Source organism: Cydia amplana, chromosome 25 (assembly GCF_948474715.1).
Source record: "Cydia amplana chromosome 25, ilCydAmpl1.1, whole genome shotgun sequence".
Classification (NCBI taxonomy): Eukaryota; Metazoa; Arthropoda; class Insecta; order Lepidoptera; family Tortricidae; genus Cydia; species Cydia amplana.
In genome coordinates this window covers 21,885-35,804 of record NC_086093.1, presented here as the reverse complement: position 1 = coordinate 35,804, position 13,920 = coordinate 21,885, and the positions used below count along the sequence as shown (strand labels likewise).

At 43.3% G+C, this 13,920-nt stretch overlaps 2 protein-coding genes across 2 annotated transcripts; one reads left to right on the top strand and one right to left on the bottom strand.

Moving 5' to 3' along the window:
• Positions 1 to 267: 267 nt before the first annotated feature.
• On the top strand, positions 268 to 4,631 carry LOC134659748 (uncharacterized protein K02A2.6-like). Its single transcript, XM_063515441.1, has one exon. It carries the CDS (start codon positions 486 to 488, stop codon positions 4,623 to 4,625), a length of 4,140 nt encoding a protein of 1,379 aa, XP_063371511.1. The 5' UTR covers positions 268 to 485; the 3' UTR covers positions 4,626 to 4,631.
• Positions 4,632 to 5,674: 1,043 nt separating this feature from the next.
• On the bottom strand, positions 5,675 to 12,262 carry LOC134659558 (cytochrome P450 4c21-like). Its single transcript, XM_063515224.1, has 10 exons — positions 12,106 to 12,262; positions 11,627 to 11,716; positions 11,378 to 11,491; positions 10,897 to 11,082; positions 10,449 to 10,645; positions 10,137 to 10,185; positions 8,849 to 9,044; positions 7,807 to 7,958; positions 6,438 to 6,617; positions 5,675 to 5,944 (listed from the first exon to the last, which is right to left on the bottom strand). Exons 1-10 carry the CDS (start codon positions 12,260 to 12,262, stop codon positions 5,748 to 5,750), a joined length of 1,518 nt encoding a protein of 505 aa, XP_063371294.1. The 3' UTR covers positions 5,675 to 5,747.
• Between the last annotated feature and the right edge of the window lie 1,658 nt (positions 12,263 to 13,920).

The following is a 13,920-nucleotide window of genomic DNA, read 5'->3' as shown; positions in this document are numbered from 1 at the left end:
CCTTGAGTGCGTAGCCAACATGCCAATGGTTTGCGCTACGACAAGGAAACGCTATCTCTGTCTCTCTATCGCACTAATATGTAAGAGTGATAGAGACAGAAAGCGCTTCGTTGTCGGAGCGCAAGCGATTGGCATCTTGGCTAGGCCCCTAGACCAGCTAAATTGAATAATGATTTGGTTATTAAATTAGAAATAATACGGTTACTGAAACTATGCGACAGTCAATTTGTAAGATTTTATTCTATAAACTACCTACACTACTGTAACGTATGTGGGTAGACTCATGTTTCCAAAATAGAGGGTAGATTTTGCACCACGTCTGTCAATCGATTAAAGGCTATACCGAACGTACGTGTTTTAGTGCTCTCCTCATATCCTGGATTCCCTGGGCCATCAGCAGATATTTCTCAGTGGCGACGAGAACAATTGGACACTAGTGCATTTAAAAAGTAAAAAAATAAAAGTTGTGATAAACAGTGTACGACATGCCTGTGGGAAAGGTCGGACCGTTTGACCTTGTCAATGACAATTGGGAACTGTATGTTGACCGTTTAGAACAATATTTCGTTGCAAATGATGTTAAAAATGAAATGAAAGTGGCTACGCTGATAACAGTGATGGGCGGTGACGCTTATGAACTAATGGTGAATCTGTGCACGCCTGTGAAACCAGCGACAAAAACTTATGACCAGCTGGTCGCGCTGATGAAAGGTCATTTAAATCCAAAGCCGAGTTTGCTCGCAGAACGTTTTAAATTCCGCCAGCGTGTGCAAAAGCGTGATGAAAGTATTGCGAACTTTGTAACGGATCTTAAAAAATTAAGTAAGGACTGCGGTTTCACAGGGGATACTTTGAAGGATAACTTGAGGGATCAGTTCGTGTGTGGCCTGTCAAACGACGACATCAGACAGAAGCTGTTCACGGAGGACGACACGATCACGTTCGACCGGGCGTACAAGCTCGCCGTGTCCATGGAGGCGGCCGAGGTCAACGCGGCGCTAGTAGAAGACTGTACTCGGAATCGATCCAGCGACAGTATACCAGCGAGCGCGGCGACGTCGGTGCATCATTTGGGTCGGGCAGGCCGGGGCCGGGCGGCGGCGGACGGCGGTCGAGCAGGGGCTGGAACAGCGGGCCGCGGGAAGATAACGATCGGCGGCGGTCCAAGCGCCATGAGCGGAGCGGGTAGCGGAAAGATGCGAGGCTTCGGTCAAAACAACAACACTGATTTGTATGGAGTGTGTAAGGTGTGCGGAGCGAAGCATGAGGCCGACAGATGCAAATTCAAGAAGTATGTCTGCCGAGTATGTAACCAAGAAGGACACTTAAAAAGGGTGTGTCCTAAGCTGCGGGGAGGTTCGTCCCTATACAACGTAACGGAAGAGAAGGTTGTGTATTTGGACCATTCGGACAGCAGCGACAGCGACGAGGTAAACAATTTTTCAATAAATAGCAGCGAATCGTTGGAGTGTGAACCATATACCATAGATGTTAACATTGCGGGGAAGTGGTTAAATATGGAAATAGACACAGGTAGTGCGATTTCGTGTATAAGTTTAGAATGTTATAAAAAGTTGTTTACTCATTGCAAAATACAAAGAAGTCATTTAGTGTTGAATTATTATACAGATATAAAGGTAAAACCTGTAGGTAAGATAATACCTAATGTGCAGTGTAATGGAATTTCTAAAGAATTAGACCTATATGTTATTGAAAATGGCAAAACTAGCCTATTAGGTAGGCGTTGGATAAGGGCATTTAATATCATAGATAGGTCAAAGTTGGTATGTAAACAAATTGTTAATGTAAACAAGTTGTTTGATGAGACTGAATTCAGTTCCAGATACTGTGAGGTGTTTGCCTCGGGCTTGGGCCGGTTCACCGGGGGCACGGTCGGGTTCCACCTGCGGCCGGACGCGCGGCCGGTGTTCCTGCGCGCGCGCCCCCTGGCGTACGCGCTGCGCGAGCCCGTGGAGCGCGCGCTCGAGCAGATGGTGCGCGACGGCATCATCACGCCTGTCGCCACCTCCGACTGGGCCACGCCTATAGTGCCGGTAGTTAAAAAAGATGGCACGATACGGGTATGTGCTGATTTTAAGTTAACGCTAAATAAATGTTTAGAAGTGGACCACTATCCTTTACCGAAAGTAGAAGATTTGCTAACTAAATTGCACGGGGGAAATAAGTTCACTAAATTAGACCTGTCGCAAGCTTACGCCCAGTTTGAACTGGACGAGTCCAAGAAATATACGGTGATTAACACCCATAAGGGTTTATTTATGTACAATAGACTGATATATGGGCTCGCGTCTAGTCCCGGTATTTTCCAGAGAAAACTCGAGCAATTGTTTGCGGATATGCCTCGTGTAGGTGTCTTTCTGGACGATTTGATTATAACAGGGGTCGATGACCGGTCGCATATAGACACGCTTCACGAAGTGTTTGAAAGGTTAAGGAAATACGGTTTAAGAGTAAAAAAAGATAAATGTACGTTTTTTGCGGATTCGGTAACATATCTCGGATTTGTAATTAGTAAACAAGGGGTTCATACATGCCCTGAAAAAATTGAAGCGATCAAACAGGTACCGGTTCCAAATAATGTGGCAGAATTACGATCATTCTTAGGGTTAGTGATGTATTACGCCAAGTTCGTACCGAATATAAGCACTATACTAGCGCCTCTGTATGCACTTTTGCGGAAAGATGTGAAGTATGAGTGGAGTGATACTTGCATGGGCGCGTTTAATGAGGTGAAACAAATGTTGATTTCTGGCGATATATTGGCGCATTATTCGCCAGATCTTCCTCTAATTCTTACCACTGATGCGAGCAGTGTAGGCGTCGGCGCTGTGATATCTCACCTTGTGCCCGGCGCCGGCGACGCTAGCGCCACCGAGCGGCCGATAGCGTACTCGTCGCGGGTGCTCAACGCCGCAGAGAAGTCGTATTCACAAATTGAGCGGGAGGCGCTTTCTATCATTTATGGGGTCCGAAAATTTCACCAATACTTGTATGGTAGAAGGTTTATTCTAAGAACAGACCATAAGCCCTTGGTGACAATTTTCGGCGATAAAGTAGGGGTACCCGTAATGGCTGCTAGTCGTATGCAAAGGTGGGCGGTGATTTTAGCTGGTTACGATTATACCATCGAGTATGTGCGTAGTGACGGGAACGCAGCCGACGCTTTATCTCGCTTACCGGTGGGTAAGGAGAAAAGCCAGCGTAAGGAAGTCACATATTTAAATTTTATCCAAAACTTCCTACCGATTACGAGGAAAATGGTTCAAGATAACGTTAGTAAGGATGAAGTACTAAAGAAAATATTCCTGTTTTTACTGTCCGGCTGGCCTACCAGTTGTGACGATGACGCCCTAAAGCCGTATTACCTGCGGCGCAATGAATTATATATAGACCGGGGTTGTATAATTTGGGGCTATCGACTAGTGGTTCCAGAGGCTTTGAGAAATCACTTACTCAAAGAGTTACATGTCGGTCATTTAGGTATCGTGAAAATGAAGAGCCTCGCCCGTAGCGTGATGTGGTGGCCTGGAATAGATAGGGATATAGAGGAGTTAGGTAAGCAGTGCACGACGTGTGCTCTAGAGGGCGCCGCGCCGCCGCGAGCGCCGCCACAGCCGTGGCCGTATAACCCGGAGCCCTGGTCGCGATTACATATTGACTTCCTAGGACCTTTTCAGGGTGAAACTTTTTTAGTCATTATAGACTCGGCGACGAAATGGTTAGAAATATTCAAAATGGCTAAAACTACTGCTAGGGGAGTTATTAAATCGCTACGGGAAACATTTGCTCGTTTTGGGCTACCTCTAGAAATAGTTTCGGACAACGGTCCTCCGTTCACGTCTAAGGAATACGCAAATTTTATGGAAAATAACGGCATCAAACTGACATTTACGCCAGCTTACCACCCAGCCTCCAATGGTGCTGCAGAGAATGCGGTTAAGTTATGCAAGCGAGCCATTAAAAAGGCACTTCGAGACGGTTGTGATGTGGATGAAGCTCTTCAAGCATATCTCATGATGTACAGGAACGTTGAACATAGTTCTACAGGGTCGACCCCAGCTATGTTATTACAACGTAGACGACTACGATCGAGGCTAGATCTATTAAGGGGTACTCGGCAGGTCGAGTCTAGGGTACACCAAGCTCAAGATAAACAAGTGTTTAATGCGGGAGGGAAACCTAGGGAACTTAATGTAGGCGATTCTGTGTGGGCGCGAGATCACGCCGGGGGAAGCTGGTTAAGTGGTCAAGTGAAGGAGAAAGTAGGTTCCCGGAATTTTATTATAGCTAGGGAAAGTGGTCCACAACTAAAAAGACATTTAGATCAGATTAAAAGAAGGCGTAGCAGTTACACAGTGAACCTGTCGGATGGATCGGAGGCGGCGCCAGGCGGGGAATCCGCGATTAATGAAACTGAGGCGGCCCAGACTTCGCGCGCGCCGGAACCTGTGGTTGAATCCGATCTTAAGGAACCACCTCAGCCATCTATAGATACCGTGTCCCTAAACACAGTGCCCAGTCACACAGAATGTAACGAGTCCCCTGCGGACCGACCCAAGCGTATTCGTAAACCCGTGCAAAGATATGGCTTCGAGTTTGATTAAATTATTATGTATCCAAATAGTACCTAAGCTACTCGCACACTAGTAAGTAGATATAAGAAAACATGTATTAGTAATTAAGGGTGGAGGTGTAACGTATGTGGGTAGACTCATGTTTCCAAAATAGAGGGTAGATTTTGCACCACGTCTGTCAATCGATTAAAGGCTATACCGAACGTACGTGTTTTAGTGCTCTCCTCATATCCTGGATTCCCTGGGCCATCAGCAGATATTTCTCAACTACTACATCTACCCAACTATACGTAATTAGTACTTATACGGTACCCAGACTTCATTTCTATTCGTGAAATATTATTTCGAATAAAAATCATGATTATATTTATTTGATTAAGAATAAGTTATGCTCATTCAATTTTTTCTCATACGAATTATTCCCGATCAAAATTATTTGAATATTTTTGACGGGAATAAAATCGAGATGATTTTATTCTTGAATGCCCAACACTGCTAGGTACATAGTAACTTTGCCCTGAAGGATAGGATGGCTGCTCTTTTACCATATATTATATATACAGGGCGTCCCACGGCGATGCCACATGGAGGGAAAGTACCTTAAATATCATAGATAGCATATTTTGCTGAAAGAAGACTTCATTTTATTTTTAAAACTTAGTAAAGTTGCATTCATACTTTTTTAATTTTTTTTGAAAAAAAATGTATGGAATAAAATTTATCGCAAATTACAGGGTATTTTTTTTTTCTCGTGTAGCGGGTTCGATTCCCGGTTTAAACATGAAATTATTTAAAATGCAATTCAACTTATTTTTTTAAATTGAAATAATGTCTTCTTTCAGTAAGATGTTCATTTACAACAATTAAGGTACTTTTCCTGGAATGACGCGATATTTTTTTTCCATAAAATTTATAAAAAAAAGTATGAATGCAATTTAACTAAGTTTTAAAAATAAAATGAAGTCTTCTTTCAGCAAAATATGCTATCTATGATATTTAAGGTACTTTCCCTCCATGTGGCATCGCCGTGGGACGCCCTGTATAATTTGCACTCTCTTACCTATTTCTTTAAAAATGACAGTTATTATTTACACAGGCGATAAAAGCACATCCATCTTAGACCCTCATTCGCGCGCACTCTTTTTCGCTGGATCACTTTTTCCTGAGTCCATCGTGTCTACTCCGTATCCTGAGCTCGAAGTTGTCGCAGTGCTTCATCATGACGTCGAACTTGACCCTGAAGGGGGCCAGCAGCTGGTCGTGCGGCACGCTCAGCGGTGGCAGCACTTCGTAGCGACGCAGCAGGTTCGATAGGTTCGTCTTTGTTGACATTATGGCGTAGTTACCACCTGAAATCGACGGTTGCAGTTACTTACAATTTAAATTGTCATTTACAGGGTCGCATGCCACCAACGGCATTTTTGTGCTCATGGGCAGCTCATGTGCTAGCTCAGGGGTCGGCAAACTTTTGAGAAGGAGAGTTTTAGGAACCTCAAAAGCCACAAACGTTGTTTTTCTTGGTTTGGGAACTTGGCTCGCGAGCCGCAGTTAGCGACTCCTGCGTTAGCTAAATCGTAGAATCGTAGAAATAAGTACCAAGTGTATTCAAATTGCTGCCCTTAAGCTGCAACATCCGACACATGAAGATGGTCGAACATTACTTGGTGGGGGCATTAGAAAGGTGTCGGGTGCGAGACGCTATTTTTTTATCACTTTTGAAGTGAACTTAGCTTTAATTCAACGGTACATATAATACAGATGTGTGCTGGTTATCAGTTTTCTGGAGCTCCACGTCATCTCTAATACTCGGTGTTGCGGTGCAGGAGACCAACATGTACATACCGATGCAGTTCCTCAGCGAGTAGCTGAAGGCCGCGAACTGCGCGGGGTGCTTCAGGGGCCCTTCCAGGAACCTATCGGGCCGGAACTGCTCCACGTCGTCACCCCAGTACTTGGTGTTGCGGTGCGTAGCCCAGAAGTGCAGGACCAGGGCCATCCCGGGGTGTAGGGTCGCGCCGTTCGCTGGAAACACAGAAGGAAAGAAACTTAAAATACTTAATTACTTATATCAACCCGGTATCCAAGTTCACATCCTAGTTTGGATATTTATTCATGTGATGAGCACTATTTGTTTCTTGTGTGTGCGCTGTCGCTATATACATGAAACGACTTCTTCCCCAAACGATGAGATTTGTCGCCAGTATGTCGCCAGTATGTCGCTATTATGTCGCTAGTCGTCGGTGCGTTACCATTATGTCGCTGTTAAAGGGTATATCTTCTTTCTCGCATTATCCCGGAATTTTGCCACGGCTCATGGGAGCCTGGGGTCCGCTTGACAACTAATGCCCAGAATTGACGTAGGCTCTAGTTTTTACGAAAGCGACTGCCATCTGACTTTCCAACCCAGACTCGCTATTAAAGGTTATAAATTGTATAAAATCCCATCCTATCCCATCCTATAAATTGTATAAAATGCCATCCGACTAGCATAGTGTGTCTCTCTGGCTTGGGGTGAATATACGGTAAGTGAAGTTTGTACCTCTTTTTCTTTGTCTTTGCTAGAAGAACCTCCTAGTAAAACTTAATAAGCTTGGAAATTGGAAACTGTGTGTGATGTGACTGTGTGGGGATAATATCGTCGTGAAGTTAAACTTAGACTATTTATGGCGGAGATTCTTTACTTTTAGTATGGGTTTCTTTTTTATGGAGTTTTCTACACTGTGTTTCTGTGTTCGGCTTTGCGGGGATAATATACAAAAATGGGTATCTTTACAATAAATTGTAAAGTTCGGCTGGCGAAAACGAAGAAGCAACCTAACAGCCAGTGTGCTCGACTCCCCAAGAGTTTATCGAGGGTGCACTGATGAAAGGTGTAATGAAAGTGTGGAACAGTTTACCCGAGTCAGTGATCAGTGCACCCTCGATAAACTCTTTTAAAAACAAACTCGATGCATGTACACTTTCGTCGACTACACAACACAAGTGGACATTGATGTGCACGTATCAGCTTTAAGAAATAATATAAACGGTTAGATAAGGGCAGCTTACTCTCTGCTTGTCTTTCGGACGCAGAGAGGGGAGTCGAGCACACTGGCTGTTAGGTTGCTTCTTCGTTTTCGCCAGCCGAACTTTACAATTTATTGTAAAGATACCCATTTCTGTATATTCCAAAGGTATGTGTTGCAATATTGAAATTGAATTAGATACGCACGTAATACAACAGTCTCATGCACGTCTCTGACTACGACGGGCGCCGGGGGATACAGTCGGAGGGTCTCCTTGATGACGGCCTCCATATACTTCAGCTTCGGCAGATCCTGCCACGTCACCGGCCGGTCCGAGTCGCCGAATATCTCCTTTAATCTAGTGAGAACATTTTATAAGTTTACATTACATTACATGGGCATAATAACTATAATGTCATCGGTCACGGCTTAGTCATGCCATCTATGGTATTTAAGATATAGACTAATAAATACGTCAAATGATTCGTTGATCGTCCCATCTTCGACACGTCGATACGTTATGTAGTAATTAGTAACACCTGAGTAGCGTTCGTAAGTGTCGTAGAGAGCTCTGTCAAGACAGGAGAAAGACGACATCGAAAACAATTGAAGTTATCTTTGATACATAATAAGAAATACCAATACGGAAACTTGACTTTATTCCACTAAAATAACTCCATGGAAACAGAGCAGTCATAGATATTATAAATAAACATAGAAGAACACATATGGAAATAATCATAGATATAGAAATACACATCAATCTTGTCAATCAATCTTCAGACGAGAAGGAACGAGAGAAGGTGTTGAAATAGGGGAGGTACCCCAAAAAACCTAATATTTAGTATAACGGTAAACTAAATATTTTTCTAATATGTATTCCGTTTTGTTGGAATGATTGATTTACATATTCATGCCAAATTGCAGCTTTTTAGCACTAACGGTCACGGGCCAAAGCCTCTGACAGACAGATGGATATGGTGAAACTATGACCCATTTGCATTTTTGCACCAACCCCATTTAACAGACCGATTAACGTCAAACATGAGTAAAGTATGAAATTTTCCATGCAATAAAATTTAGCGAACGCTTTAACGGTAACAGACGGTTTGGTCCAACCGGCCCTATAAGTATTCCTAAGTCGACTACTTACACCTAAAACGGTCCATGTGGTAAAAATGGAATTGCTGATGAAAACCACAAAATGATACTTTTGTGAACATTTATTATAATTAAAAGGATGCGTACTCTTCGTAGACCTTGTCCTGCACCCTGGGATGGCGGGTCAGCATGAGGGCGACGAAGGCGGTGCCGACGGCCGAGGTGTCCGTGCCGGCCGACACGATGGACATGATCTCCTCGCGCAGCTCGATGTCCGTGTAGCCCCGCTCTCCCCCGGAAGCCACGATCATCATGTCTAGGAAGGACTTGCGGTCCTTGAGATCTAAAAAGCAGGGATAGGAACCGGTTTTTTGCAAAAACTTAGAAATAACCATATTTTTCGAATTCCTTTATACTCGAAATGTAGGACACGGTTGTGTTTTTAGGTTACGACTTCATATTATTAGATCGCCCAATTAGAAATGAAGTAATTAGCAAAGAACGAAAAAATACCGTTTCCGTTCCCATACAAAAAATACCGGTATCCGATCCCTGCTAAAAAGTTCATGCAAATAGAGAATTAAATGCAGGAAATTTCTCTCAGTACAAAAAGGTGGCAAAATGCAGTGCGAAGCATCTCACTAGTTTTTTGTTAGTAGAAGTAGTTCTGAATTGTACAAGTAGAAATTAACTTACTATACATACACACGATTATTTTTAGTACCTAAATAAGGCATTCGAAAACTCAATTACTTAATTACAAAATTCAAACTTTAAACTACCTACCAATAATCTGAATGGGAATGAAACATTTGTCAGACACAAACAGTACTCTATAATCCGCTTTGCGCCACACTAAGCTCAAGACGGCTTGACTGTGTTGTGGCTACTCAGAGTCAGATACGACACATTTGAATAAATAGAAAACACTCATGACTCAGGAACAAATTTCTGTGTTCATTGCACAAATAAATGGCTTACCGGGGTTCGAACCCAGGACCAACTGCTCTAGAGCCACCCCACACTAGCGTCTTTTGAGCGTGGGCGTCTAGTCAGCGCTATGGAAAATGGCGTCGCTGCGCAGTTGCGCCGAGTAGCAGCCATAGAGTTGACTAGACGCCGATGCTCGGGAGACCCTAGCGAGGGTTGGCCCTTACAGGCAGGGTCACCATCGACTAAAGAAAGGACGGTTAACACTAGGAATTTCGTACACTGACCCCCGGCTGTTCCTATCTCTATCGCACGCGCGTAATTATATTGCTGATCCGCCCATGACGCCGGCTGTCAATGTCACTGTGCAGAAGAAACAGCAATAAAATTATGCGCATGCAATAGAGACGGCACAAGCGGGTTACAACATTCCTAGTGGTACTTACGTAAGCGTCCTTTCTTTAGGCCAGACTCTCTTCTTCATCTTTAGCACGCATTCACTCACCGTCGTCAGCCCCTTGTTCTGCCAGTTCTTTTCTTCTGTCACGTATAACCTATAACAAACACTAATTAGCCATTACTATAATAGCTATTGTTGGTAGGAACTCGTGTCTTTTGAGTCTGAATTTCTCGTCTAAAGAACATGACCAGTTTTTACGAGACTGCGCTAAAAAAACTTCCGAGTCTTTTAAGTCCCGAGTCAAGTCCTCTAATGAAAGGAATCGTGTCTTTACCAACATTATTAAAGGAAGTTTTGTCAAAAGTGGGGTAGACTTCACACCATGAGACACTCATTTATGAACAAAATCTATCCAACCTTATCAAAAAAGTCGTAGGCTAATTTTCTCTGCGTGGTAAAAGGTTCGTAGTGGGGCGTAAGCCTGAAGACCCAGTCCCAGTAGAGCCAGGGCGACAGCATCCGCTTGGCGAGGATCTGAATGATCACGTCGAAGGCCGTGATGAACAGGTGGTGTCGCCCCTTCTGCGCATTCAGCTCGATGCCCAGGACTGTCTCTGAAAACCGAAAACCGTCTAGAACAGGAGTCAGCAAACGTTTGAATACTTTGAACTTTGAATCCAAGAAGCAACCATAGGTGAAATCAGCAGTTTTAGGAATCTCAAAGAGCCATCAAACTCGAAAAAAGATCATCTGTCTCTAAAAATGACAATGCTTGCTTTAATGGTAGACAACATTTATACGGACAAACAAACGAAGTTGTTCGCGGTAAGCCCTCTGAAAGTGATTGTCTGATTCAATGGCTTACCGCAGATAGCATCGAAAGTGTAGGCAGTGATGAACTCCCAGAAGGAGAAGTCCCCCGCGCCGTCGTGCACGCGCAGCTGCATCACCATGATGCGGCTCTGCTTGTCGAACGCCGTCACGAACTCCTGCAGGTTCTTCATGCTGAATGTCGGCGCCATTACCTTACGGCGGGGGCGCCAGATCTTAACTATGAAGCAAGAGTACATTAAATATAAAGGTAAAGGCCGTACATAAGACCCCATAAATAATGCCATAGCGTTAACAGGCTTAAACGTAAGTGTGGTATGTAGACAAAGCGCACTCCGTAATGGGTGTTTGACGTGACAAAAAGGAAACAAGAAAGTTTGGATTTTATAAAATCCAAATTAGAGGCACCTCGTCAAAGCCGCAGGCGTATTTTTGGGAGGTTCAGTATAACTTTTTGTACTTCTTGTTAAGTACTTCTTCTTGTCACGGGTTGAAGAAACATTGATGTTACTTACTCGGAGCGAATATGAGTCCGTTGCCGAGGACTGACCTCAGGTACTTCATGGTGGTGGTGTCCTTCTCCAGGCACGCCTTGGCCACCACCTCCAGCAGCTCGGGGTCGCTGATGGCTGCCGAAATGCTCACATTTAATCAATAATTACCAAAGATATTATACATATGTAACTTCCTATAAATATACCATCTGTTCTCTTTGGTAATTACGAAAAGCATGAAAGAATTTGGTGTATTTAAATATAACTTACTTGCGTATGGCTTGGTCCCCAGCCATAACGTTGTGATACCTCCGTTTTTGAGTGACGCGTCGCCCAATTTTATAAATGCGTTCATTCGGTCTGGAAATGTTAGAAACAAACGATGAATGCTGCCGCATATTTACAATTGTATATGCAGTAGGGGTGCAAAGCTAAGAGTTTTGCTGACTATGCCTAATGCTGCACCTGGAGTATTGTAATAATTTTATCATAAGGTCAATGTAGAGAAGGTCTACAAAGGAAGACCGTCTACATTCTTCCCAGTAATTCAGTTTATATGCCGATCTTTGCGTGTGCGTAGACATGCACGTGCGGGTGCGCTAACATGTTTTTTAGTCGCGCACGCAAACGTCACCCAAGCGGTGTGCCATCTCTCATAAGGATTTGTATATTACAACGCGCACGTGCACGACTACGGACACGCACCCGGTGTGCCAGGTCTTAAATCAAAATATGTAATTTAGACTTACCTTCATCCGTGCCCCTGAATATATACGAATGGCCGATGAGAGGGTAGCTCGGTAAGCCGAACGGGTAAGCTTTGCTGAACTCGTACAGAGGTCGCCTCTGTCGCATGTACAGCGCGACCGCGATGGCCGCCGCCAAGAGGAGAAGCAGCCACAACATGGCAGGTTGAGTGCTTGCTGTTACGGGGCGATGCCGATCTGAGGGGGAATAATACATTAACGTCTATCGACCAAAGACCAAGGAGGATTTTTGGCCGGAAGGTGTCAAGTTTTGGCGGTTCCGTTCCGCGGCCGGTTCCCTGACACAGCGGGGTTGAGAGCTCTAACTGTTGACATGTGTATTATTTTGTATTACTATGTTTTTAGGAATGATCTGGACTTTTAAGATGGGGGATTTTTAAGCCATAAAGCGGTGGTGGCCGAGTGGATATGACGTCCGACTTTCAATCCGGAGGTCGCGGGTTCAAATCCTGGCTCATACCAATGAGTTTTTCGGAACTTATGTACGAAATATCATTTGATATTTACCACTAGCTTTTCGGTGAAGGAAAACATCGTGAGGAAACCTGCATACATCTGCGAAGAAATTCAAAGGTATATGTGAAGTCCCCAATCCGCATTGGACTAGCGTGGGGACTATAGCCCAAGCCCTCTCGCGCATGAGAGGAGGCCTGTGCCCAGCAGTGGGACGTATATAGGCTCAAATTATTTATATTTATTTATAAGAAGAAGAAAGAAGGTTTAAATAAGAAGATATAAGAAGGTTTTAATTTATTTTTATTTTAGGGACTTCATGATGCATAGATCCAATCGCATCGTACGAGTACGATTTTTTTGTGTAATATTGGGCGTTTTTTTTTGTTGTCCCCTACACTTTTTTTTCAAATTTGGGATTTTTTATGTTATTTCTACTCAGAATCACGAGCTCTTTCAATCCTAATAGGAGAAAAAAAGTGTCCTAAGGTTTTTATTTCCATTACGTCACCATTTTTCATTGACTTTGTATGGCGGTCGCGGAATGGAAAGATCGAAAAATGTATGGAAATTTTGGGACACTTTTTTTCTCCTATTAGGATAGAAAGAGCTCGTGATTCTGAGTAGAAACAACATAAAAAATCCCAAATTTGAAAAAAAAGTGTAGGGGACAACAAAAAAAAGCGGCCAAGTGCGAGTCGGACTCGCCCATGAAGGGTTCCGTATTTAGGGGATATATGACGTATTAAAAAAAAACTACTTACTATAGATCTTGTTCAAACCAATTTTCGGTGGAAGTTTGCATGGTACATCATATATTAGGGTTCCGTAGCCAAATGGCAAAAAACGGAACCCTTATAGATTCGTCATGTCTGTCTGTCTGTCCGTCTGTCCGTCCGTATGTCACAGCCACTTTTCTCCGAAACTATAGGAACTATACTGTTGAAACTTGGTAAGTAGATGTATTCTGTGAACCGCATTAAGATTTTCACACAAAAATAGAAAAAAAACAATAAATTTTTGGGGTTCCCCATACTTCGAACTGAAACTCAAAAATTTTTTTTTCATCAAACCCATACGTGTGGGGTATCTATGGATAGGTCTTCAAAAATGATATTGAGGTTTCTAATATCATTTTTTTCTAAACTGAATAGTTTGCGCGAGAGACACTTCCAAAGTGGTAAAATGTGTGTCCCCCCCCCTGTAACTTCTAAAATAAGAGAATGATAAAACTAAAAAAAATATATGATGTACATTACCATGCAAACTTCCACCGAAAATTGGTTTGAACGAGATCTAGTAAGTAGTTTTTTTTTTATACGTCATAAATCGCCTAAATACGGA

Coding starts and splice junctions, on each gene's coding strand:
- LOC134659558 (XM_063515224.1), bottom strand. CDS start 12,262: ATGTTGTGGCTGCTTCTCCTCTTGGCGGCGGCCATCGCGGTCGCGCTG. Junction 11,083..11,377: donor CGGACTCATATTCGCTCCGA/GTAAGTAACATC, acceptor CTTGCTTCATAG/TTAAGATCTGGCGCCCCCGC. Junction 5,945..6,437: donor CTCGCTGAGGAACTGCATCG/GTATGTACATGT, acceptor CGTCGATTTCAG/GTGGTAACTACGCCATAATG.
- LOC134659748 (XM_063515441.1), top strand. CDS start 486: ATGCCTGTGGGAAAGGTCGGACCGTTTGACCTTGTCAATGACAATTGG.